Below are 26,580 nucleotides of genomic sequence, written 5' to 3' on the forward strand. Positions count from 1 at the left end.
TGAATGTGTATTAGTATATGCTTTAATTTATTTTATTCTATTTTACTACGAAAATCGTGTTTTTGGTTTGTTTTTTTAAGCTCACGTTAGCTCTTTTAATATAGAATATCGTTTTTTCCTACTAAAATACTGTATATATACATACTATCACCAACTAAGTTAGTCACCCATCAACACAACAACATACTATATAGACCTCCTGAGGGATCAATAAAGTTCTACCTTACCTTACCTTATATATATATATATATATATCGAGGTAAAATCCAAGGTAAAAATATTGCTCAACTGTTTTTTATTTCGTGTTAGTATTTCGTATATATATATATATATATGAATTGTATATATATATATATATATATATATATATATATATATATATATATTCAAATTCCCTAACTCGAAATAAAAAACAGTTGAGCAATATTTAACCCTTTTATAAGTTGAGTTGATATTTACGTGAAAGTTTTTTTAAATCAGTTTCGATTTCATGTTGTGAAAAAACTGTTAACTTATGAAAGTGAATGTCTTTACATAAATAAATATGTATATTCTATCGCCTGTAAATGGACTACAAATATGTTTTCATTTGATTAATCAATGGGGTTTTCAGTGGAATACACGATGAATGAATTATTATATACTCATTTTGGCTGTGTGTAAATAATAGCATACGTGTATAATTAGGGAGTCAATCATTTAAAAAAAAAGTAATGAATTATGAAGAAATTTTAATTTTAAATGTGCTCTGACTTTTTCCAACTAAGTTAGTCACCCATCAACAAACGATCTTCGTTGGGGACCTGAAGGTGTCGCCTCTGCTCGCTCCAGTTTGGCGCGTCACGTCGTTACCATGGAGACGCGTGAGCGCTGCGGGAGACTGTTTACCTGTAAACGGGGAGACAGTTACAGAGAGACCGCGAGGGAGACCGACACGGAGACCGTCAGAGAAGACGGTCTGTACAGAAGCAACAAGTGGAGTTCTTCGAGGACAAAAGTCCGTTTTTCTCTCGCACACTTGTGTTGTGCGCGCGCACTCCTCTTACATCAACAATGAGGAGGCCAGCGAGGGGGCAGGAGGGAAAGAAGGAGCAGTAATGACAGGAGGACAGGGATCCACGCTCCTCCATCTTCCTCCTCCTCGGCCGTGGCAGCCTGTGGGAGGCGAGGGCCAGACGGTGGTGAAACATCTCGTAGCACAACAGGAAACATCACGAAATGTCCCCTCGGCCGGCTGTCATCTGCTGCTCCTCCTCCTCCTCCTCCTCCTCCTCCTCTGCCTGCCTCCTCACACGACTCCACCACTCCTCTCTAGTGTGGAGGCTCTTCATCCTACTCTTCTTCTGAAGTGATCACACTCTCTTTCACCTCTCATCCTCCGCTCGCCCACACCTCGCCTCCTCTTCTCCTTCAAGTCCCCGAAACTCCTCCTCACCTCGGCTCCTCCTCGCTCCACCTGAGCTCCTCTCCGCTCAGACGTGTCCATTCATCTCAACCATCTGTGCGAGAATGAAAACCTGTTACTCTCTCCGTGTTGTTTATTGAGAATAAATGTTTAAAAGAGTGTGTGTTTGAAAGTCTTCCTTCACGAGCGCTGTGGTCTGATCGGAGCTTGTTAGCAGATAATCTCCTGATAATGACCCCCGTGATCAATCACAACAATCTCTCCTCCACTTCTCGCTTTGGGCCTTATCAGGGCCTCCTGCGGAGCTTTTGTTGTCTTCTGCTTTCACATGCGAGCGCCTGCTCAGACCCCCACTCAGGCCTGACTCCAGGCATGTCCACGCGGAGTTCAGAGCTCACGACATTCACCGGCCTCCTGGTTGTCGATGTTAATGAAGCTGTAGGGAACAAACACAAATGTTCTTTTCCTGGCGTCGGATCTCACCGTCCTGGGATGGACCAGGAACACGTCTTGGTTTCAACAGAGCATGTTCTGATCTCCTCTGAATCCTGAAGCTTCCTTGTTATCTTCAGAGGTGACTCTCCCTGCTCTGTGAGCTCTGTTTTTATCAAGCTTCATCAGGGAGACAGTATGAGAGACAGTGTGAGAGACAGTCAGGTGGAGAGTCAGGGAGACAGTCAGCGAAACAATCAAAAAAGATGTTCAGTGAGACAGTCAGAGAAGAAGTTCAATAGCTAGTCATGGAGACAGACAGGGAGACAGTCAGACAGAGAGATAGACAAGGAGACAGTCAGAGAGACACTCAGTGAGACAGTCAGAGAAAAAGTCCAATAGCTAGTCACAGAGACAGACAGAGAGACAGTCAGAGAAAAAGTCAGATAGACAGTCAGGGAGACAGACAGACAGAGAGATTGACAGGGAGACAGACAGAGAAAAAGTCAAAGATACAGTGAGAGAGACGAAAAGGGAGACGGTCAGTGAGTCACTAAGAGAAACGGTGAGGGAGTCAGTCAGAGAGACAATCAAGAAGACAGACAGGGAGACAGTCCAAGATAGAGACAGTATGAGAGACAGTCAGGTACAGAGCTAGAGAGACCATAAGAAAGACAATCAGGTGGAGAGTCAGGGAGACAGTCAAAGAGACATTCAGAGAAAAAGTTAGTGAGGCAGTCAGGGAGACAGACAGACGGATAGGGAGACAGTCAGAGAAAAAGCCAAAAATATATTCAGGAAGACAGAAAATAGAAAGAGAGACAGACATGGAGACAGTTAGATAGACAGGAAGACAGACAGGAAGACAGTCATCTAGACAAAAAGACGGAGAGAGTAACAGTTATAGAGGTATTCAGATAGATAGAGAGACAGACAGTAATAAAAACACAGAGACAGACAGAAAGAAAGACAGTCTAATAGACAGATATTTTCACAGAAAGACAGCCAGGGAGACAGACAGAGAGACAGACAGACAGACAGTAAAAGACAGAGCTACAGTCAGGGAGACAGTCAGAGAGACAGTCAGAGAGACAGTCAGAGAGACAGACAGAGCTACAGTCAGGCAAACAGTCAGAGAGACAGACAGACAGACAGACAGACAGTGAGAAAGACAGAGCTACAGTCAGAGAGACAGTCAGAGAGACAGACAGAGCTACAGTCAGGCAGACAGTCAGAGAGACAGACAGACAGACAGACAGTGAGAAAGACAGAGCTACAGTCAGAGAGACAGTCAGAGAGACAGACAGACAGACAGACAGACAGTGAGAAAGACAGAGCTACAGTCAGAGAGACAGTCAGAGAGACAGTCAGAGAGACAGACAGACAGTGAGAAAGACAGAGCTACAGTCAGAGAGACAGTCAGAGAGACAGTCAGAGAGACAGACAGAGCTACAGTCAGGCAGACAGTCAGAGAGACAGACAGACAGACAGATAGTGAGAAAGACAGAGCTACAGTCAGAGAGACAGTCAGAGAGACAGTCAGAGAGACAGACAGACAGACAGTAAAAGACAGAGCTACAGTCAGGGAGACAGTCAGAGAGACAGTCAGAGAGACAGACAGACAGACAGACAGACAGTAAAAGACAGAGCTACAGTCAGAGAGACAGTCAGAGAGACAGACAGACAGTGAGAAAGACAGAGCTACAGTCAGAGAGACAGTCAGAGAGACAGTCAGAGAGACAGACAGACAGTGAGAAAGACAGAGCTACAGTCAGAGAGACAGTCAGAGAGACAGTCAGAGAGACAGACAGAGCTACAGTCAGGCAGACAGTCAGAGAGACAGACAGACAGACAGACAGATAGTGAGAAAGACAGAGCTACAGTCAGAGAGACAGTCAGAGAGACAGTCAGAGAGACAGACAGACAGACAGTAAAAGACAGAGCTACAGTCAGGGAGACAGTCAGAGAGACAGTCAGAGAGACAGACAGACAGACAGACAGACAGTAAAAGACAGAGCTACAGTCAGAGAGACAGTCAGAGAGACATGCAGAGAGACAGACAGAAAGACAGACAGATATACATTAATATATAATGTCTATATCATGGATGAGCTACTAGCGCCCCCTACTGAGCTCTGACAATAATCTGCTTCATGAAGCGTCATCACCACTGGCCACCTTTCCAGTGTGTCCACCTCCTCTCACCACAGGTCGCTGTGACCTGCTGTTGACCCTCCTGACCTTGTCGAGCAACTCCTGGCCTCGGGTCCAAACATGGCCCAGCACGTCCTTGTATGTATGTTCTGATTAATACTGGTGTGAACCTCTAGAAGGTTCTGAGACTCTCCAGGTCAGTGTCCACCATCCTCAAGACACTCTTTATATCCATTAAATGCCAAATACAACCACGACGTGTGTCGAGTGACGCAGTAAACTATGTCATAAAAACTAGTATTTTCAACGACAAACAAAGTTTTTCCTGGTAGCAGACGTCTGTGGAGCGTCTGAGGCCCAGAAGAACCAACACGACTCAGCACCAGCTCCTGCCATCAACACTCTGGCTCCATGTTTTCTGTTTGAAGACTTTTCCAGCCACATATCAAGTGTCGGGGGGGCGAGGGGGTGAGACAGGACCCGGTCTCTCGCCCGGAACGCCGGGGTTGGCGAGCGACGGTGCTGTTGGTCCGGGTTCCGGGGCGACGACGGCGCGGAGTCTCCTCTGGCTGCACGGCGTGGCAGCAGACATCACAGCCGCCGTGATTGGCCGACGAGACGCCGCGCCAGTTACCCCGCTAACCTCAGACCACACACCCCAGTTCGGTTGCCATAGCGACCGTCTGCATCACAGCGGTTAGCAAAGGTGGTGGAGTCAGTAGACGTCTGAGCGCAGATGTGGTCAACCCTGACTTTTTCCTTCAGCGGCGTCCAGCGCAGAGGTCACCTCAAGGTGACTCCGCGTCTGAGGTGAAGGTGGAGTCGGGATTTTGTTCTCCAGTGAGTGTCGTCTGATGTGGAAAGTATCGCTAATGGGGATAACAGGGATCGTAGATGAGTTCAGTTGAATTGAAAAATAAAAAAAACAAACAAAATGGAAATACTGTTTAAATGTATATGTGCTAAAATGTAAATAGATATATCCGTATTTATTTGTGTTCTATTTTGTATTTATTTCTGAATTTTGTCACACAGTATCAAAACCAAGAAGCGCGCTAGCATAGCGCTAAAAGCTTAATGTTAAATTGAAACCTAAATATATAAATATGAACAAAGGTGAAAATATAGTAAAATGTGGTTTAATATATCGATCTTTATTTCTGTTTATTTCTTCCGTGTGTATTTTCACTTTTTTTCGTTCATGTCACAAATGCAGTATCAAAGCCAAGAAACGTGCTAGCATAGCGCTAAAAGCTAAATGTTAAATTGAAACCTAATTACATAAATATGAACAAACGTGAAAATATAGTAATATGTGATTTAATATATCAATCTTTATTTCTTTCGTGTGTATTTTCATTTTTTTTCGTTCATGTCACAAATGCAGTATCAAAGTCAAGAAACGTGTTAGCACTGCGCTAAAAGCTAAAACTTGAATTAAAACATATATAATTATTTCTGTTTTTTTTCGTATTTATTTCCATTTTATGTCACAAACAATTGTATTAGAGCCAAGAAGCACACTTGAAAACAAATAAATCAATAATAATAAAAAAAACGGAGATATAAATATAAATATGCTCAAATGCTAATAAATATATACATTTGTATTTAGTTTCCACTGTTAAAGCGTCACCATTATTAGTTTCCGCTTCTGCACAAGAATGAAAACAAAGTCAACCTTCATTATTTCCAAACAAAACAAAAAATCAAAATCAATTTCCTTTATTCTGATTTATTTAAATTCTTGCGTTCAGAACAGGAAACCGCTCCGGCTGACGTTAAACAATGAAGAGACGCCACCGTGTGGACAGATTGGAGAACTACTCCTCAATGCATTCAAAAACAATGAATAGAAGATAAATCTCATCAAAGGGTATTTGATGTCGTTAATAAACTATATACTCCTAACAATTATGTTTTGTGGTATTTGTGACTATAAATGTGAGAATAATTCATTCTTCGTTGTATACTTTGACCTCCTGAAAATATGAAACAACAATAAAACAATCATTAGTACATTTTACAAGATCATTTTGCGAAAAATAATTAATTTCGAGTTAAAGATCATTTTTTTTTCCAGAAATAATTTTTAATAAAAAACGGCATTTTACTTATTTACTTAATATTATTAGACTTTTAATTTAGTTTGGAACGGCACCAGTCCAGGCGTCAACATCTGGAGCCACAAACACTGAAGTTCTTTATCGCGTCCAGTGAAAATCTCAGAGAGGTTCTGTGTGTAAACGCAGCAGCTGCTCTGACCCGCGGGCTAGAACTTCCCAGAACATCCACAGACTGAAACGGACTGGAAACTCCCACAGAGGGCCGCGGGCCACCCAGGTCAGAACCACCCAGGACCAGCAGCGGAGCTGGTTCTGACACTGAAGACCTCCAGTAAAAAGGTCTTGTTTTCAGAGCATTCAGAGATGAAGAAGATCTGGTTTTGAAAAGGGATATGAAGAGATCTTAACTTTATGAACACATTTCTAAAGTGTTCCAGACCTGAAGATGTTGAGGTGGTTGAAGAATCGAAGAAATATCTCATCCTGTTTGCAGCAGAATACCACACAGTGATGGAGGAGGCAATGAAGAACTGTAGTAGCTGAACCAGGATCTGGATCTTCATCCCCAGAGAGTGGACGTTCAACTGCCACACACACTAAAATAGACATTTTGAGTCATAGTCATCACAGAACATTATGGTTCTATTACTCAAACTACTAGAGAACATTATTTAATTGTATTTAATTTATTTTAATTACTTTATAGTTGTTTTTTATAGAGCGCTTTATTGTAATGTCTCTCATTTAATGCCAACTTATAGTATTTTATCAATCTAATTTTGTATCATTTATATCATTGAATTTTGATTCTGTTATGTCATCACCAAACAAACCATGTGTTGTGTTATCAACGCTGGCAAATAAACCAATAACCATTGCCTGTGAGCTGTTGTTCCACCTCTGGCCGATAGAGGGAGACAACTACAGTATTGACATGCGCGGTAAAGGTAGGTGTGCTAACCCTAACCCGAAGTGTGCAAATGTCGGTGCAGGGTTTTTCTCTACAGTAGAACTCTTGGACAGTTACCTTTCGGTGCAGAGGATTGATCAGAGCCTTGGGATGAGATGTGTGACGCTGTTAACGTTAGACTCTGAATTCACATCACATGTCAGTCATTATTGTTGTTTATGCAGCTGATAATGGTTTTCTAGATGGAAGAGAAGAAGGTCAAGAGCTTCGAGATGAGGAGGCTGAAGAAAGTCGTGATCCACATCAGAGGCTATTGGTCGCCAAGATTTGTAGGCATCACTAGTTCACAGGAAGTCTGTGGATAAGGCAGGCATGTGGTCTAAGGACCTCATTCATGAAAATGACCACAAGTGCAGCTTTCACAATAATGTCAAGGAAAATAAAACAACATGTGAAGAAAAACACAACAACACACGTGTTGACTTTGGTCTAAATTTCGCACTTTATTCCTAACACTTACAGTTTTTTCTTGTCCCAGTTCCCCCAAAACAACAGGCACACAGATAGCAATGGGTTCAAGGAACTGCACCGAACCGGTTCCAGAACCCAAACAACAGAATCAGCTTTAAAAACTCAGAGAGCGCCCCCTGGCCAAAATACAGCTTATCGTTATCACCAATCAGAACAGAAAGAACAAATAGAGTTGATAAAAAAAACAAACACCTTTAGAGTTCACAGCCGTTCAAACGAAGAGAAATAAAAATCGCGGTGAGAAGAAACAGTGGATCTTTGGTTTTCACTTTGAGGTTTTCTTCCACAGCAGTAAAATCTTTTGTCGCTGTTCTTCCTCATGACCTTTGGATTCGAGCTGCGTCGTAGAAAAAATAGAAAGTAAAACCTTCGCTGAATAAACAACGGATCACATTTTAAACGGACTGCGTTTGTTCTCGTTTTCCTTTTTTTTTTCCTGTGGTGTTTTTGTGTTTACAAGGCCAAAGAAGAAAAAAATACTGAAGAAACTATTTAAACAAACATTCAACGCCACACAACGAACCACAGTAGAAAAATCTGTCAAGGCCTAAAGAGTCTGTAACACCCGACACCCTTTGAAACATCCACGACCTTTCGTTCCCACTGTCCCTATGTACAGAGTGACTGGGGGCCACGTCCACACGACGGCACTTGGATGGCGAATGGGAGAATCATAGCTACATATCCGTGTTCAACTTCACTTCAAAGTGAAGATTTTGGTTTTAAAGTTTAGATAGAAGTTGACATCATATTACAAAAGCTTGAGCAAACATGCAACTAAAGTTTCAGGATGTGGTAAAAAGCTCCTACATGTCGTTTGTCTTAAAAGTTTTATGTCTCTTTTGGTTCTTTAAAATGTATGGTGAGTTCACGCAGAAGTGTGGATGTGACCTTGTGTAAATGAATGTTCAGCCTAGTCAGTGTTGGTCCAAAAAAGAACCAGTGATATCGATGCCAGTCCCGTTTCTTTAAAAAAAAAAATCCCACTATTCATGTTTTCTTGCATCAGCGGTGAAAACGCACGCACTGGCACACGCCAGCAGGGGGCGACAAAAATCCGACGGTAAAGCCATAAAACTGCCAACGTAATTCTTCAATGTTCCTTAACTCCTGAGTTCAGACGAGTCGTGTCGTCTTACGTCGTTAAAGCTTGAATATCTTTTTGGTTTGTTCATCAGAGGTATGAGGCGAAGACCTCGTCCCGCACAGAAGAAAACGAAGGAGGATGGAAACATAAATGGAGGAAACGTTCCCACAATGTGTTCGACACAAAGAAACAAACATAACAATAGTTTCGAGCATCGATCTCACGTCACCATCGTCAGGCTGCAGTGAGTTCAAGGTTCAACTCCATCAGGTGAAGCAGCTCCTGAACCCTGAGAGTCACATTCTAAAGAGGTCTGACCGACGTCTTAAGACTAGATCTGCTGTCCTGTTTGAGAAATATTGTTCGGTGCAAACTTTTCTTCCTTTTTTGGATGGAAATTTCAGTTTATTCAACTTAAAATAGACCAAAGGAAGTTCAACACCAGGAACTTGTCATTTGCTAAATACAAACCGTCGTGACCATTTATCACCCACTTCACATAAGAGTGTTGCAGGGACAGAAGTCTCTTAAGGAGGATTTTCTCTCACCAGCTAGTGAGTTACAACCAGGAAACACTCTCTGGTATTTCTTCTGTCTGACCCACTTTTCTGTTGCCACTCAGTGTGATGGAGGCCGAACACTTTGACCTTATCTTTTGTGAAATTTTGAACCTTCATGACTCACAAAGTAGAGCACTCCAGATAGTGTTTAAATATATTAAATATATTGTTTATATTACTCTAATACACTGAACACACATTTTCAATAAATACCAAGAAAGGAAACACTTTATCAAACATAATTGGTAATTGGTAGGTGACCCCTGACCTATAGTCCGTCTGTCACGTGACCATCAAACTGCTTTACAGTTGTGAATCAGAGACAGTGTTTTTATATGAAGTACTGAAAAACTTAATAGGAAGATAAAACTAGAAACTGACACGAGAGTCAAGTTTTGTAAACAAATGCACATGTGGTGTTTGGCAATGGCACAACAAAAGGAGCCATGACATTGCAGTTACACTATTCTGACATTGGGGGGAGCCAGAGACAGTTTGTTCGATCTTTGGAATAGTGACTTTAAAAGAAGATTTATGCTGAAGGAACGTAGATCGACCGGTCAATCCAGTTCTAGCCTCTTGAGTCCTTTGATCTGCCTGACATGTTGTCTGTTAATCTCACCTCAACCCTCAATGCCGGTAAAGACCTCAAGATAGTTGTTCTGCTCTCAAATGAGGTTCAAACTTGCAAACCCATCTGGCCAGTTGAGAACCGGTTTGAATGTGGAGCCGAGTGATCACTTCTGCTGCGACCTGACGATCGGTGACGACAGATGACACAGTGTCATGTCTGGAGGGATGGAACGACTCCATTGACGTTTCCATTCCTTCACTCCGCTCCGCATTTAAAAACAAAAAAAATCAGTCCGTTTGGTCTTCAACATTGTTTTGGCATCTTCTCTGGACCTTGAGATCCCTGCGCTCTGCAGACACAAGCTTGGCAAACCTACAAACAAAAATCAGCTGTACAAAGATCCAGAGAGACTTAAATATAATCCGATAAATACATAAATAAGAATAATTAAATAAATAAGACACAAAGTTCATTAAATACAAAGACACTTTCCCCGCGGTGGGAAAACCGACTTCCCACGTACATTAAATACAAATATTCTTTCCCCTAACAAAGAGCCAGTGAGAGTTTTTTAAAGCTTTTAGGTTTCGGAAATCAAGTCATCGTGTTCAGGCTCGAGTCTCGTCGCACAGAAGCAGAGGCGGTCGACACCAAACATTCTTTCCATCAGACTCTGGGATACATTCCCTCTGGACCGAAACAAGCATTTCTTAGCTCGTCGCTCGCGTGTCGCCTTCATGATCTTTATCAACCTCTTTATATTGACCTGAGACTCTCGTTGTTTGTTATCCATCACAGGAAATGATTCAAATCTTAAAATGTTATTTCTATAGAGGGGGGGAGACTCAGGGTCCCATCTAGAGATTTGGTCTGGACTATTAAAAATATTTTTCCCAAGTTACACAGAAATAAGTAAATGAACAAAATTAGTATCAACCGAAGTCTCCAGATCCATAAATAAATAAATACAAAGTTCATACGAAAGTTCATACGATGTTTCGGACTAGAATGTAGCAGTTTAGCTTGAATGTAAGATAATTATCTGTCCACACACACACACACACACACACACACACACTTTCAGACACACACATCTTTACAGCTTGTGCATCGGTTTGGTTGTTCTATTTGGTTTTGGTTGTACGTTTAAAAAAAAAAAAGTTTAGCTTTTGGTTTTTCACTTTTGGCTTTTTCACAACATTCTGCATCGACGACTGAAGCTATATTTTCACAGTTTTCTCCACCTAAAATCATAAAAAAAAGAGCACAACTGAAGAGACGTATGAAAATAGGCAAGACATGCCAACCCCCCCCCCCACCCACCCCTACCGCCACCCGAGGACCCGCCCACTTCCCCCGCATAGTAAATAGAAAGCAATGAGACGTTTAACAGACACATCATGGAACGCAAAAAAACCCAAAATATATATATATACTCTCAAAGTCAGTTGGTTGAGGTTACTCCACATTTGATCCAGGAGAAGAAGGAGGGAGAGGCTTCTGTCTGCCACACAAACAGCATCACAGTCAAAGACAGACAGACGGTCCTTCCTCTCCTCTCCTCTCGCTTCCTATTTGGTTTCCGATCACTCGTACGTAACTAATAGCAGTAGTAGTAGCTTTTTGGGTTACTTTTTGGTTTTTTGGTCTTCCAGCGCTCCTCCTCTTCCTCCTCTTCAGCGTTTCCCCTGCAGCTTGTGGTTCCTCTGCTCATCAGATCCTCTTCATCCTCCTTTTTTTTTTTGGCCCTTTGATGGGTTCTTTGGAGACAAAGGCAAGGGGCAGATGGGAGGAAGGATGGAGGGCAGGGTTTTTTCAGGGGGGGCAGTAAAGGGAATGCCAGTGCTTCACCTTTTTTTTTCCTTTTGTGGTTTCTTTTTGGTTTGCAGATATCCTGTGTGTGTTTGTGTGTGTCGTGACCCAGCTGAGGTTTTGTCTGGACGCCCGTCTCCAGGGGCGAGCGCCGCCGCCAGAGGCCATTACTTTGGTTTCCGAGAGTGACGGTCGGGTGGAGGATGAGAAAGTGTGGGTGACATGAGGACTCGATGATGAAACGAAAGAAGGCAAATGGTGTGCGAGCATGTGGAGCCCGACCCGCTTCTTGAACGCTACTGAGACTTGAACTTTGGCTTGAGACATGGTGAGGATGAGTCGCTTTGGTAGGTTTGTTTGGAGAAAAAAAAAAGCCACAAAAAAACGGCAGACAAATAATAATCGTGTTACGAATGTTGGGTTTGATTTTACAACAGGGTGGAGTTTATTGCTACGAGACAACTGAGGTCCATCACTCCAACAATAAGACCAATGAGTTAGGAAGAGTTCACGGCAGTGTGCGACTAAGAGAGAAAAAGTCTTCCACCCAAAGCCAGTTTCAACAAAAGCTAATAATTTGGGCAGAGATGCTAGCTTAGCGGTAGCTACCGCAGGCTAGTCAGTGTCCATTTGTTTGGTAAATAAGTCACAGAAATAACTATAGTGCGTTTGTTGACAAGAATAAAACCCACTCAGACAAGTGCTTTAGATAAATGGGGTGAACAGTTTTTATAAAGTCTTTTGTAGAAATTTAAAACCTTTTACAGGATGCTAGTGTTTATGCTGACAAAGCGAAGATACGTACACAAGAGACTACACTAGTGTGAGACTATAAATACAACCATTAATAATATTTAGTGTCTTTCTTTGACGGAGGAGCTTGGTCAATTTAGACTCAGAGTAGAGCTGGAACCCCATCTCCTTCCTTTTTTCTCTCTAGCGCTCAGTTCAATCGCTGCAATGGAATGTTTGTGTTGAGGCTGAATTTTTCACACCTCCATCATCTTTAAAAAATGGAATCCTTGTGCACCTGAAATAAATGGTTAACTCTCTATATATAAATACAATCATAGAAAACATTAATAAATAATAAAAAATCTTGTCCTAAATTGTCACTTCAATAAATGATCTTGAAGAAAACATATAAATGAAGTTTTCTGTTGTGAGGCGTCAGTAAACTCCACCCGTCTGCTCTGAATAAAGAGGGTTGTCGGTTTAAAGCTGTAACCAGAGAGGTAGATTTCCTGCTGAAACAGTAAAACTGATATAACTACCTGACAATGGAGGTCGGAGTGGAATGGAGGATGAGTGTGATGGAGCACTGGATCGATCCCGGACGGATCAGAATGTCTTTTCGTACTAAAGCTTTTCTCTCCGCTTATTGTTTTTTTTTTTTGGCGTCCTTTTTGGTTTTCAGTATTTGGTATTTGAAGATTTTGGTTTTTGTTCTTTGAGTGTTTTTTTTTTTTTATCTCTCCTGGCATCTATTCACCGCCTGAGCTTGACGGTCAAGTCTTTTTCTTTGTGGCCTCCCGTTGTTCTCAAACAGTCCGGCTTCTCCCCCTGCCCTCGTTTCACGTTTCTTTTTCCTCCAGACGATAAAAAAAGTTCCGATGCCTGAACAAAAACACCTCTCCAGATTCATTATTTGGTTTCGCTTCCCTCTCCGTTCCGCGGTTCTCTCTATCCTCTCCATCCTCAGTCAGCCGTTGCCGCCTCCCCTCATCAGTGTCAGTATATTTTTGGCTTCGGGAGACATCAGCGAGGAGACGGCCAGCGAAAAACGACCAGAGCGATGGATGAGATAAAGAGATGGCTTTGGTTGAAAGGCGAGGTTGTAGATATACATTTGTGTTAAAGCTTCCTCTTCGTCACTCCGCCATGGCGCCGCCCAGTGGCGGCGGCGAGGCTTCGCTGAAGGAGCAGAAGGAGGCGGGACTTGAACACGGAGAGGCGGACTCGTCCGGACACTGGCTCATGAGGTTGCCGGAACCGGACCCGGGAGTTTGAATGTAGGAGGGTCTGGGTCCGCTGGTGTAGGTGACGATGGCGGGCGCGGAGGTCGTGGTCATGGAGCCGGTCACCATGGGCAGGAGAGTGGGGCGGTTGAGGAAGAGAGAGGGGCGTAAGGAGTGAGGTACAGCCCCACCGGGCCCCCCCAGGAGTATGTGAGCAGCACTCCCCTCAAGGCCAGAGATGGAGAGCTGACCACTGTTGGCTGCAAGTGCTGAGGGGGAACAAAACAATCAACATTAGTGTCATAACATTATGACCACAAAGACAACTCAAGACTATGAGGAACAATGTATGGAATACAAAGTACATCACATGACCTTTATGGACCCTTTACTGACCAGTGAAGATGTATGCAGCAGTTAGCAAGAAGCTGCTCCTACCACACATGCTTGAAAAGCCTGACATTACTATACAATTTAGAAGAAACATGAGGTTAATAAAAAAATAGGAGGGACGAATTATTTTGTAAGTTCCGTATTTTTCAGACTATAAGGCCTAAAATGTATTAAAATCTTTTTAGTACGACTTTAGTAGGTTACAAAGCAGCAATGTGAGGGCACATAGTATTGCTCGGCAAGGCTCCTTTGTATTACCCTGTGAGGCCCTGTGGTATTAACCCACCACACTTCGTAGTATAACGTCTAAAGGCTCTGAGGTATTACTCCATGATTCTTTGAAGTATAACTTCTTAAGGCTCTGAGGTATTACTCCACAACGCTTCGTAGTACAACTTCTTAAGGTTCTGAGGTATTACTCCATGATTCTTCGTAGTATAACATCTAAAGGCTCTGAGGTATAACTCCATGATTCTTCGTAGTATAACTTCTTAAGGCTCTGAGGTATTACTCCATGACGCTTCGTAGTATAACTTCTTAAGGCTCTGAGGTATTACTCCATGACGCTTCGTAGTATAACTTCTTAAGGCTCTGAGGTATTACTCCACGAGGCTCTGTAGTATTACACTGCAAGGCTTCTTAGTATAATTCCTTAAGAGAACCATATATAATTGCTGTGTCCCTAATTATAATTCTACAAATAATTCCCATGTGTAGCATGTTTGTGTAAACATCAGGTTTTTCCTCTGGGGTCAGAGCGACGCCCCTGATAAGAAGCAGCTCAGCGTGAGAGCGAGCGCTCGTGTGCGGCCCCGGGAAGAACTTCCACCTGAAATCCTTTCACTCCTGTTAAAGGATCCTCCTTCGCCAAAATCCCTGGTGATGAAAGGCAGCAGTGCTGCAGTTTCAATAATGGAGTGTATCCTTCTTATCAACTCACAGCCCGGAGGAGGGGGGGGTGGGCGATGAATGGAGCATGAACCAAAGGGAGAATTCATGGGACGTTCTAAAGAGACGGAGCGTGTGATGGGCGAATTACAGCTGAGCTTAACAAAACGCATTGTAAGCGCCTTCTTTAGCCAGCAGGCCCCACATTAGAATTGATGTTATTGTCCCGGTTCAAGGGCAATAAGCTTTGCCACGAGGCACGAGGGTCAATGTGTGATGATGATAGCAGCCAGTTGTCCAGTGGGTCCACGGTCCATTCAAGGGTTTAACACGCCGACGTCAAGAAGCAGAAGAGCAGAGGCGAATACACACACACACACACACACGCACACACGCACCTTGCATCGTGGCCAGCGGGTTGCTGCTCAACAGAGTTTGGCTCAAGCCTGTGTTGACTCCCATCATTGTGTTTCTGAGCAGCCGGGAAAAGAGGAAGAGACAGAAAAAGATTCATTGAAGACAGTTGAAGCTTCACCAGAGGAAAGTTTGGAGGCCAGATGGTTTGAGAACAAAGGAGACAGTGCTGGAGTAGGATGTTGGTGATGAAAAATGCTGGGAATAAGGGGAAGAGGAAGACCACCAATGAGGTTCATGGATGTGGTGAATGGTTGACCGGTGAGGACTGGGGTTGGTGATCAAACTTGTTACACTATCTAGAAACTGAAAACAAAATCGTTCATAGTGCCATGATCTCTAAATCACTTCCGCTGCAGAGATGCTGTCCACACTCAACCCTTCACTGTGTTGTGAGCCTGCTTAGGAAGTACAACAAGAAACTGTGACCTTTCTGTGTGGAGTGTGTGTGTTCTCCTGTGTTACGTGTGTTTACTCCGGGCACTCCGGTTTCCTCCCAATCCAAAAACTATAATTGTTCGTAGGTATGAGTGTGTGTGTGAATGGTTTTGTGTCTTTGTGTGACTGTTGTCCTGGCAACTGTTTTTTTTAGAGCTGGAGGTGCCACATAAAATGTTTTTTTAACCAACAATAAGCGCATACCTCTGCCAAGGAGCTATTTTCACATCACATTCACACTGAGACACACACACAGATGAACTCAGCAACACATCTGCTGAACGACACCTGATGAACGGCTGGACTAAACCGACTAAAAGTGACTCACCCAGCGTTGAGTCCGTGGACACTGAGGGCAGGAGGGCTGGCTGTGCTGTGAGGAGGCGGAGTCACAGACAAGGAGGCGGGGCCTGCTGTGGCCGAGCCGGCCGGAGTCATGGGGCAGGAGGTGGACGGAGACAAACTCGGGGCTGAGAGGACGAAAGAAAGACGGATGAGAAGAGTCTCTGGTCTGAGGATGGACATGGACCCCTCTGAATAGATCTTAAAATAGCAGGTGGACGACGCAGCCTTGAACCAACAGTGCGATACATTTCCAGCTGCTTGTTGACTGTCAGGTCGTTTGTCAACTCAGTGATTCAGACCTGGATGACCAGTCCATGAATCATCAGGACAGCAGCAGTCACGACGGTGAAACATCTGAGCGACGACTTCAACTTAACGACAGCATGACATGTTTTTATTTTCCTCCTCAAATTCAAAAACATTTAATTTATTTTTGTTTAAAAGACAGTTTAGTACTTTATATATTTATTAACTTATTAGTTGACTTCCTAATTTAACTAGGGTTAAAAAGGCATTTTTGATATATGATAGATTTTCACCACATGGATATTTACTACATTTGGTTACAATTTGTGGCTTGAAATGAACAATTTATCACCTAAATATCACCAAGTAACCTTACCTAGTTTAAAAGACAGAAGAAGTCTTTAAATAAGACTGATTTAATCCAATATTTTTTATCAAGACTGTTTAATATTTAATATTTTTTTTACATTTTAATAGGCTTTAATAGGCTAATATAACTTTGAAACTGAGTTAAACATATTTTTTATATTCATATATGATTTTGATTAAAAATCTAAATATAGTTTAAAAGATAGTCTTCAAATAAGAAGAAGATTCTCTCACTACAGCATCTGGTCATGTGTACTTAGATGTGTGTGACTTTATTTTTGGGAAAAACTGACATTTTAATTAAGTTAAAAGACTCAAAATAATCCCGGCGTTCATGACTGATGTGGCTCACAAGTCAACGAAGCATTTAAAGCGACTCACCGGTTGTGCTGAGGCTTGTTGTGACCTGGGACAGTCCGTGACTTGACATCTGGCAACACGTGAGTAAAATTATGGTCAAAATAACCACAAAGCGGACAACAAACAGGAGTTTGAGGGGTTACCATGTGCGGACTGTAGCAGGCCACTTTGTGCGACACGATGGGTGGGGTTTGGCTGGGCAGCGGCGGCGTGGTGCTGCTGGACGGGTTGATCCGCTTCTCTTTCTGCCTTCGGTTACAGAACCAGACGCGGATCACCTCCTTCTCCATGTTGAGCTGCTCGGCCATCATCATGATTTCCTCCGAGGTAGGCTTCTGGTTCTGCTCGCAGAGATCGCACCATGTTAGCAGCAGGACCGGACATGAACTCAAAAGACCCTGACCAGAAGTCTCACCGCGTTGAAGTTGCGTTCCAGCATCACACGGACGTTGGTCTCGATGCTGGTGCGTTTCTTCCTGCGTCGACCCGGAAGTCCTTCCATGCCCAGCAGGGGGGAGGAGAGGGAGGAGGGACTGGGCAGCATGCTGTCCACCGCCATAGTTTCTGTAAAGGGATAAAAGACTGAATAAATCATTGGATAAATGGTAAATGAACAAGAAGATAAATGGAATGATAAAACATAATGTATATTTAATATTAAGGTAAGGTAAGGTAAGGTAAAACGTTATTGATTGAATAAAGATTGAAATTGTTTTTTTTTCCCAATAGCCACAGAAAATACAGCAATTTTTCATAAAAAATAAATCAAAATAAAATAAGAACAAGAACATAAAGAGAAAGCACAAGATGACACAATCTAAGTCTAAAGATAAAGATAAAGAACATAGGTCAAAGAAAAATAACAAAGACAAAGGATACAAAGACTAATATAGAACAGAACATCCAGATACTCTCACTCCTGCCCCGGAACTCAGAATTGTACAATATTTGTATTAATACAAATAAAAACTAGAAAGAGAGTTTTTTAGGTTTAATCGCAACATAAACCATCGTAGAAATTTTCAAAACTGAATTACCAAAATAAAAAATAAATATAAATATAAATGAAAAGCTTTATATATCAAACTAAATAATATTAATATACTGTATATATATATGTGCAATAAATACGACTGAAAAAGTCTAAATAATCCAGGAATGTCTGAAGGTCTCACCTGCATCGCTGAGCCACTTCTCCAGCAGCGGCTTCAGCTTGCACATGTTTTTAAAGCTCAGGTTTAGAGCCTCGAAGCGAGAGATGGTGGTCTGGCTGAAATCGTTGCCGTAGAGCTTCCCCATAGCCACGCCCACGTCCCCCTGGTGGATAGAGTATGAACATCTCCGAGGATCCTCACACAGCGCGAGCGTGTCCCTTGCTTACCTGAGTGAACCCCAGTTTGATGCGTCGCTGCTTGAAGGTGCGAGCGAACTGCTCCAGCTCCTCCAGGTCGCTGGGCTCTTCGCCCAGGTGACCACCAGGGGTCAGGCCTGCGCTCAGTGCCGTCATGGTGCTGCTGGAAGCCGAGGGCCCGATCGATGAGCCGACGGTGCTGCTGCCACCACCAGGAGGGGCTATAGAGCTACCAGCACTGGAGCCCCCTCCAACATCACTGCTCTTCTCTCGCTGCAGCATTAAAAAAAAAATCATAAGCAACTCATAAACAACTTTTCAAGTGCTAAAAAACCTTAATATACATGAACCATAAACAAAGTTATAACCAACTGCTATTTTTTTTAGAGCAGAGCTGAACACGACATGAATTATTTACTTTTCATCAGGCCTCATGAACATAAACATTTACGACAAGAGCAAATCAAACGCAGCATCTATAACCAGATGACCTGATCGACCTTGTCATGACCTGGGCAGGTCAACATACAGCAGTGAGGTGATGTGTCGCGTCAGCTTGATTGCCTTGAGCGGATGCATGAAAGCGGCTAAATTACACGCTCACACGTTTCTTGGCATAAGATGTGAACCCGAGGACGACTTGTTGACTGGAGTGGAGCGTCGCAGCGCGAGGGAAATGACTCATGTTTATGTGATGATGCATCAGAGCAGCAGGTTACTGGAGACAATTGGAAGATGCAGATTCCAGGTTGAACCGTGTGAAAAAGTATCTGACCTTTACAACATATCTACAAGCTCTGAACCTTTACCTAACCTTCATCCGACTCTCAGCACCCTGTCAGGAACCAGTAGTTCTAATGCAGACTGTTAAATCATGGAACCAAATAAGGCTCACATTTTGGGTCCAGATCTCTGCTATGCTTGCTGCGGTACAGGAGGTCCTACCAAGACATACTCAAGACATACTGGTTCAACACGGTGGCGACAGTATTGATGATGGCTCTAGGTAGGTTTAGGACAGTCACCCCTTGACCCACGGCTTGAAATGATTATTATTATTTTTGAACTGTAAGATAAAAGTTTTCCAGTTATGACTGAGCAATATTTGGGATACTTCATCTACACATAGAAACTTGTTGGTACTTAAATTTCATGTGTATTTTGTTGCCACATCATCTAGTTCAACTACAGTTTACCACCAGTACACCAAGCAAGTTACTCCACGATTAATGAACAATGTCTCTTCACCAGTAATTCTCCCAACTACGGTGGCCTCAGGAGGACATCAAGAAAATCTCCGGACAAGATTCAAATCGTAGATATATTTAATGACGTGCCAACAAAAAAAACTGTTGTAGTGTGTCTAAAGTGAAATGTAAAAATGTAAGTGAAAATGTGAATAAAACTTTGGTAAATTTATGCTGCATGGCATTGTTTTGTAGGTTATTTTTATTTTGTTTTATCTGCTGATTTATTTTTAGCAGAGTTAAATGACAATAACAAGTATTAGTAGTTTCTAAAGCTACTTTTTGTAGTAATACTATGGGCATTTCTTCGGGGGCACATATTTAAAATTTCAAAACTAACATTAGGCTGAACTATCTCTTGTTTTACAAACTCGGTTACAGGCAAAAAACAACAAATTAATGTAATATTTTCATTTTATTCACTAAAATGTGTTTACCTTCCAAAGTCAATGTAAGATTGATAAATATAAATAGGTTTAGAAGGAGAAATAAAGGTTAAAAAACATTCCTTAAAAATGCACGAGATCATCTAAATTCCATGTTTGCTATATGAGAGTGAAAAATAACTCTCAAAGCTCCTCAAAAGGAAAGGCAGCATTAGCAGCGAAAGGTTGTGAGTACAGAAGTGCTATCAAAGCTAAGATAAGTAACAGAGCAGTTACATAGTAAACAAAGAAAAATCACAAGGACAAACTTATAATTAGCTTCATCATATTTTAATTTCCCCTGTCAGTACTAGATTAACACAGTTACTCTACTAGCATAAATGGTGGTACCTGTGTCTGGGGTCCGAGGCGAGGGGGGCTGGTCAAGAGTCCCGCCGGACTCTGCTGAGGTAGCTGGATCAGATTTGTTGACGAGAGCAAAGCTGCAGAAAATAAAAATATTCATCATGCATCACTTCATTAAGCTGAACCTCTGATGTGTTTTGCCAGGAAGCACCGCCCACATACTTGCTGACGCAGGAACGAGAAGGTAATCTGACAGCTGATGACAGCATCATCACAATTCAAATTGAGCGAAATAATTACACGAAGACACATCAAGGACATGACTGATAGCTGAATAAGGTGTCAGACGTGTTAAGTGACCTCAGCGTTTTTTACAATTACCTGATCACGCCAAACCAACGGATATATTCAACACGTTGCTGAGCCGTTTTTTTTTTCTGTGCCAGGAGTCTAACCGTCAACTTTTGAAAGATGTGTCAACGACGTTTGATCTTAACCCTGAAGTTGAACCTTCCAGAAATGCGAACGTGGACATTTTGGAAGAAAACACAATAATTCTCGGGAAAGAAAGCGAAGGAAAGAAATAGAAATGTGACGAATGGTGGCGTCAGCAGCGCTCGTATTGTTACGGTAAAGGCGGGAGAGCGAGAGAGTGATCGAACAGACGAGACAGAAGAAGCCGTGAACATTTTTGCTTCGCTGTTTGTCACCTGAGGCTCTGTGAAGATGAAGAGTGACCCAGAACTGTGACCCCTCTATTGTTTACTCACCTTGTTGTTGCTGCTGTTGTGCCTGCGTGGGTTGGGACAGAAGGAACTGGGCCGAAGACTGCAGAGGATGACCCGGCATTAGAACCAGCTGCTGGAGCTGCAGGAGCTGCTGGATGTCCTGCACGGATGAAAGATCCACGTCTTAGACTAATTTTAAATTTCAAACCATCATTTAAGTGACATGTTGTCTTCTCTCTCTTGTAGCCAGGACGATGTCAAGTTAGCATGATGCTAACTGGGTCTTTGTGTCGGGTCCTCTTGGGAATTCTAAATTCTACACTAGTCTTTATTGGCAGTAACTAGGTTAAGGTTCAACAAGCCTTGAACGTCCCACATTCAATTAGCACCTTAGCATATTGACTCAAAAGTCAGTTTTTTTAAATCTATTTTGTTAAAATCAGTTTTTCATACGATACGTCATGTTTAAATATAAAAAACTATTTTTTAATCATGATTTAAATCCGTGAGCGAGTTTTACGTACCACTGAACATGTTTGCCTATTACAAATACATTGTTTCTGTAAGTGATGCAGACAGGAAGGACAGCGTGCCAACAAGGTCTCATTCAGACAATTTTATGATTTATTTGCCGTTTTTAAATAAATAAAATATATTTCTATCAACAGTTATGTAAAGTGAAGGAACATTTTGATCTAATTGTTTTTTTTAAATTTAGATTTAATTTGAAATAATGATCCACCCAGGGTCAAGGTGATCCAGAGGCCTGAAACAAATGTGTTTGAGGTATCCCTTGTATTTTCTCTGGGTCAAGGTGAACGACCTCCCTGGCTTGTTGTTAAGGCAAAGAATGGAATTGGCACTTTTAATATATAATCCTAACATAAGACCAAAAACTTTAAACATAATATATATATATATATATATATATATATATATATATATATATATATATATATATATATATATATATATATATTCAAAACCTTCCAGGGAATGCAACGGAGAAACTGAGCCTATTGACGCTACTGTAGCAGTAATAATAAGGAAGTATTTAGCAACTGTTTTCAGCCTTTTTAAGGCCAAAAAGGAAAAATCAGGTTTAGTCCAGACACAGAGCAGTTCATGTCGGTCATTTAGAGTCCAAGAAGACTCTTTAGGACCTGTTTATCACCGGTGAGAGGGTAACCATCATAGATACTGTATACATCTAGTTATATTGACATAATAACAAAATGCTGATATATAAAAGCAGCCTTTGCTTTCCAAGTACCATAATGCACTGGAAATTAAATCAATTTGTGTTCCTGACTGACCAGTCAGTTTCGGATGATTTAGTAAATAACACTTAAACACCAAAAACTAGCTAAACTTATAATGAGCAGTGTGTAGCTCCCTGATTGGCTGCCGGTACCTGGGCCGTGAGCTGGATTGGCTGTGACAGCGCCAGTGCTGGTAGTGAAGGTGGACCTTGGACCGACTGCTCTGGCTTCCCCTGCTGCTGCTGCATCTGCGCGTGGTTCTGCTGCTGAGCTGCTGCAGCGTGAGCGGCGTGGACCGCATGTGCGGCGTTGGACTGCTGCACCGCCGCCGCCAGGAGCTGCGCCTGAGCCTGCTGCAGGAGCAACTGCTGCTGCGCCGGCAGGAGGGCGGCCAGCTGAGGAGAAGGAGGAGAAGACTTGAAAATAGAACTCGGCGACAGGAGCGGAGAGCGAAGTGAGGTGGACGTGACATAAAGCCGAGCATGATGAGCCATTCTTTAGGTATTTGAGTCAGAAACTTCCCACAGGTTATGCAAGAAGTACCTGGCGTGTCAACATGCTCGCGTGCATAGACCAAATACTTGTCTGTCATTTACTGCAGCGCCAGAGACCAACCCTAAAGACCAAGTCCATCGTAAACCTGCACCCGCTTCACATTATACTATATACTGTATATATTTGACACATATTCTAAACAGAATTAAAAAACAGATTTTAAAATGATGATGGGATTGCTGGAGAAACTTCAACATTAGACTTTAGACTTTCTTTTATTGTCATTAGTCGGTGTGAGTGTGTTTGTGTGTGGTTGTGTGACTATGATGAACCGGTACCCTGGGGCACCCCCTGCCTCTGACACTTTGTAGCCTGGACAGGGTCAAGTCCAGTCTAACAATTTATTAATTTCTTACTTTCAGATCTATTCATGGTCAGGCTCCTCCTTACATCACTGATCTGATCCAGCCTTACACCCCAGCTCGGGCTCTGAGGTCTGTGGATCAGAATCTACTGATGGTTCCTGAACACGGTTCAGGACCAGAGGAGAGAAATCCTTCCAGGCTGTTGCTCCTAAGCTTTGGAATGATCTTCCTCTCTCTTTGCGCTTGATGGATCTACTGACTCCTTCAAGAAACATCTGAAGACGTTTTTATTTGTTCAGACTTTTCCTTGATTTTCTGGAACTCCTGTTGTGTTATCAGTTTTATCTTGATCTTTAAAGTATATACTTTATTGAATATTGTTTGGATTGTTTAAGCGCTTTGTGACCCTGGTCTGGAAAAGCGCTATACAAATAAAAATTACTTACTTACTTACAATATATGGGTAATAAAAAAAATGAGTTCATACAATCTGTGGTTTGTTTGTCTTTAGCTGTGTGTGTGTGTATTTAACACTAACATGTGTTTGTGTGTGTGTGTTCTCACCCCTGCGAGTTGACTGCCGGCCAGCATCAGTTGTGTGTGGTGATGCTGCTGCTGTTGCTGATGCTGCAGTTGTTGCTGCTGCTGCTGCTGCTGCTGCTGCTGCTGCTGCTGCTGTTGCTGCTGCTGCTGCTGCTGCTGCTGCTGCTGTGTCGGCGGCGCTGGTGCCGAATGAACGCCGCTGTGAGTCTCTGAACTCTCCTCTGGTTTCACCTGACAGACAAAACCACCTCAGTTAGTGGATCACATCTGTCTACACTGCTGTGGTGCAACAACAAGTGGGAAAGATGAGGACAACATTTTATTTATTGAAAAACTGGGGAAGAAGAAGCACGATGGAGTGCATGAATGCTCCTTCCTAGATGCAACACTAATAGACTCAGGGACTCATTCGTTACTCGTGCACTTTTCGAGTTGGGGGGAAGGAGTGGAGTGAAAAGATGATATTCTATGTTAATCTTTGAATCCTTTTTCTTTGTTATTACTCTTTGAGCTATTTCTTTATCTTTAGATGTGTCATCTTGCACTTTTTATTGCACTTTGTTTCTTGTCCTTGTTTTTATGAATCTATCGTCTGTGTTGCTGTGTGCTGGAAAAACAATCTATCTTAACAACAAAATCTGACAAATTAAATGGATAATTGTAATTAATTATTATTATTTTTCATTAAAGGAAAATAAAACACTGAAATGGTATAAACAAGAAAAATCTTATTAATTATATACAAAACTTAAAACCTGTGCTGCATATTACTATTTCAATAAATCAATCATGATGACAAAAAAGAAGAAAAGTTTCTAAATAGATAAAAAAATTGGGATACTTATATTAAATGTTAAGTTAAAACTAAAAAATAATACTTTTATTTCAAGTGTTGTAATGAAAACAGGGGAATTTGTTTTGGTGGCAGTACAGAATATACAAATTAAATAATACACATAAATAGAAAGAGAATACAAAAATACAATAAATTAAAATAGATAAGAGACATATTTCCATAAAATGGCATATAATTAAAAATGTATCAAAATAAAATACATAAGATTTAAGTAAACAATATTCATAATCCGGTCGGCAAACAGATTATTAAATATAATAATATAATCGTTAATAAAGTATTACTATTAAATGGAGTAAAATGATAAATAATGAGCTTTATTATTACACAGATATTACTTACTTAAACAAGGTTTTAAAGAAAAATTTGAGTAAGTTGAGAGAAATACACTTGTAAATGCGAAAAGGAATGATTGTAAGTATTGAACATAAAACAAAGAGAATCCAACGTCTTCAGGACTGTGACTCATAGCGTGAGACTAAAATAATTTGAACATAGTCACGAAGTGACACGAACCTGAGTGAACCTTGGACACTGCAGTCAATCTCTAGACCTCAATTACTGTTACAGCACAAAAAGGTTCAAGCTTAAACTATAAACAATGAGATAATAGTCAGCTTCTTATGTCAGAACTCGTTTTTGTCGCTGATTTTTGTTTGATCTGGATTTTTTTTGGGTGTGAACTTAATGGCAGTTTGGCAGCTCGCCCTCAGTCGCTCTCACAAATTGTATCACACCCACACAAGACCTGCTGTGAAGCCATCACAGTCCGTGCTCTACAGAAGCAGGAACTGTACAACAGAGAGCAGCCTTGTAAAGCAGGGAGGAATTCTGACCGTGTTTCATCTGCACATGAACGTTACATCTGATGGACCCTGAATGCATCACAGCGTATATCTCCTAATTATTTAATAATTATTAGACATTAGATGGATTTTATTTGAATTATTATTTGCCTTAAATGATCTATTTCTACCCTAGATGACGGCAATATAGAGAAAAATAAAATATATTTGAACCTGTCAGTAATAGAAGACAGAAAAGAAAAGGAATGAATATACATTAAATAAAAAAAACATAATAAATAAAGTGTTTTACTTTGTAATTGTGCCCTTACATTAACTTTGTTTATTTTGAAAGATTATTTTTATAAATAATCACAAATATAATTTTCCTCTTAAGTAATAAAGAGCCACCAAAATAGCATTGAACTGTGAATTAAGTATTAGAAACGTTAGAAATGCGCAGGGGGCGCTCTTGAGCGGAACCTAGAAGCAGCTGCAGCTCACCTTGACGCCAGCAGGTGAAGGAGAATGTCTGAACGGGCTGGTCTTCATGGGTTTCACCTGCAGGGAAAACACAAACAACATTGACCATAAAGTACACAACTCGTAATGTATTCGTAAGAAAATTGAGTTATACATGAGAAAAAAAAATAGATAAATAAAAAGAAACCCACCTGGTCATCTGGGCTGTTCCTCTCAGAGTCTAGAACACAAGGAGAACGTGTTACATTTGTGTGTTTGTGTTGTTAACATTTGTTTAATAGGTTGTTAATAATTATCATCAACAACATTTCATAGATTTTTTTGGTGTGAAATAGTTGTTATTGAACAAAACTGGATTGTCAGTAGACGTGTGATTATGTAAAGTGTGTGTGTGTTAGTGTGTTAGTGTGTGTGTGTGTGTGTGTGTGAGTGTGTGTACCAGAGCTTTCTCCTGGATAGTCAGCTCCTGGTTTCTCCTCCTCTCCTGCATTAGACATCCTGATATCTACAGGAGACACACAAAACACACAGGTTAGATTTCACAAATCAAGAGGTCATAATATAACGGCCGTTTATTTCAGTTCTTGCCAAATGAAAGACACATTAGAAATAGACGACGTTGTCCATATCATAAGTATTTGGGCGCCATCATGCAACACAAGCGCCCCTCTTGTTCGAGGAGGAGCTGCAGTAGCACAAATCGACCGGTAGGTGGGAGCAAGCTCCAGGAAAAGCGGATGGAGGTGAAGAGGCGACACAGCTCAGTCTGCAGGTCTCTGGACAGAAGGTTCC

General features: G+C 41.7%; 1 protein-coding gene across 1 annotated transcript in view; it reads right to left on the bottom strand.

The window, feature by feature from the left end:
• Window positions 1-11,104: 11,104 nt before the first annotated feature.
• Window positions 11,105-26,580, bottom strand: part of pou2f2a (POU class 2 homeobox 2a) — a 51,131-nt gene continuing 35,655 nt past the window's right edge. The window contains exons 2-16 of the mRNA XM_087787132.1: window positions 26,228-26,293; window positions 25,980-26,008; window positions 25,810-25,866; window positions 23,686-23,895; window positions 22,414-22,656; window positions 21,042-21,159; window positions 20,317-20,408; window positions 18,324-18,566; window positions 18,118-18,259; window positions 17,358-17,506; window positions 17,086-17,283; window positions 16,964-17,012; window positions 15,951-16,092; window positions 15,169-15,242; window positions 11,105-13,758 (exon numbers count right to left, since the gene is read on the bottom strand). Of these exons, the coding sequence (XP_087643258.1) occupies window positions 13,403-13,758; window positions 15,169-15,242; window positions 15,951-16,092; window positions 16,964-17,012; window positions 17,086-17,283; window positions 17,358-17,506; window positions 18,118-18,259; window positions 18,324-18,566; window positions 20,317-20,408; window positions 21,042-21,159; window positions 22,414-22,656; window positions 23,686-23,895; window positions 25,810-25,866; window positions 25,980-26,008; window positions 26,228-26,293 (2,168 nt within the window). The 3' untranslated portion in view covers window positions 11,105-13,402. The remainder of the gene's footprint in view (window positions 13,759-15,168; window positions 15,243-15,950; window positions 16,093-16,963; window positions 17,013-17,085; window positions 17,284-17,357; window positions 17,507-18,117; window positions 18,260-18,323; window positions 18,567-20,316; window positions 20,409-21,041; window positions 21,160-22,413; window positions 22,657-23,685; window positions 23,896-25,809; window positions 25,867-25,979; window positions 26,009-26,227; window positions 26,294-26,580) is intronic.

This window comes from Callionymus lyra, chromosome 3 (genome assembly GCF_982586985.1).
Source record: "Callionymus lyra chromosome 3, fCalLyr1.hap1.1, whole genome shotgun sequence".
Lineage (NCBI taxonomy): Eukaryota > Metazoa > Chordata > Actinopteri > Syngnathiformes > Callionymidae > Callionymus > Callionymus lyra.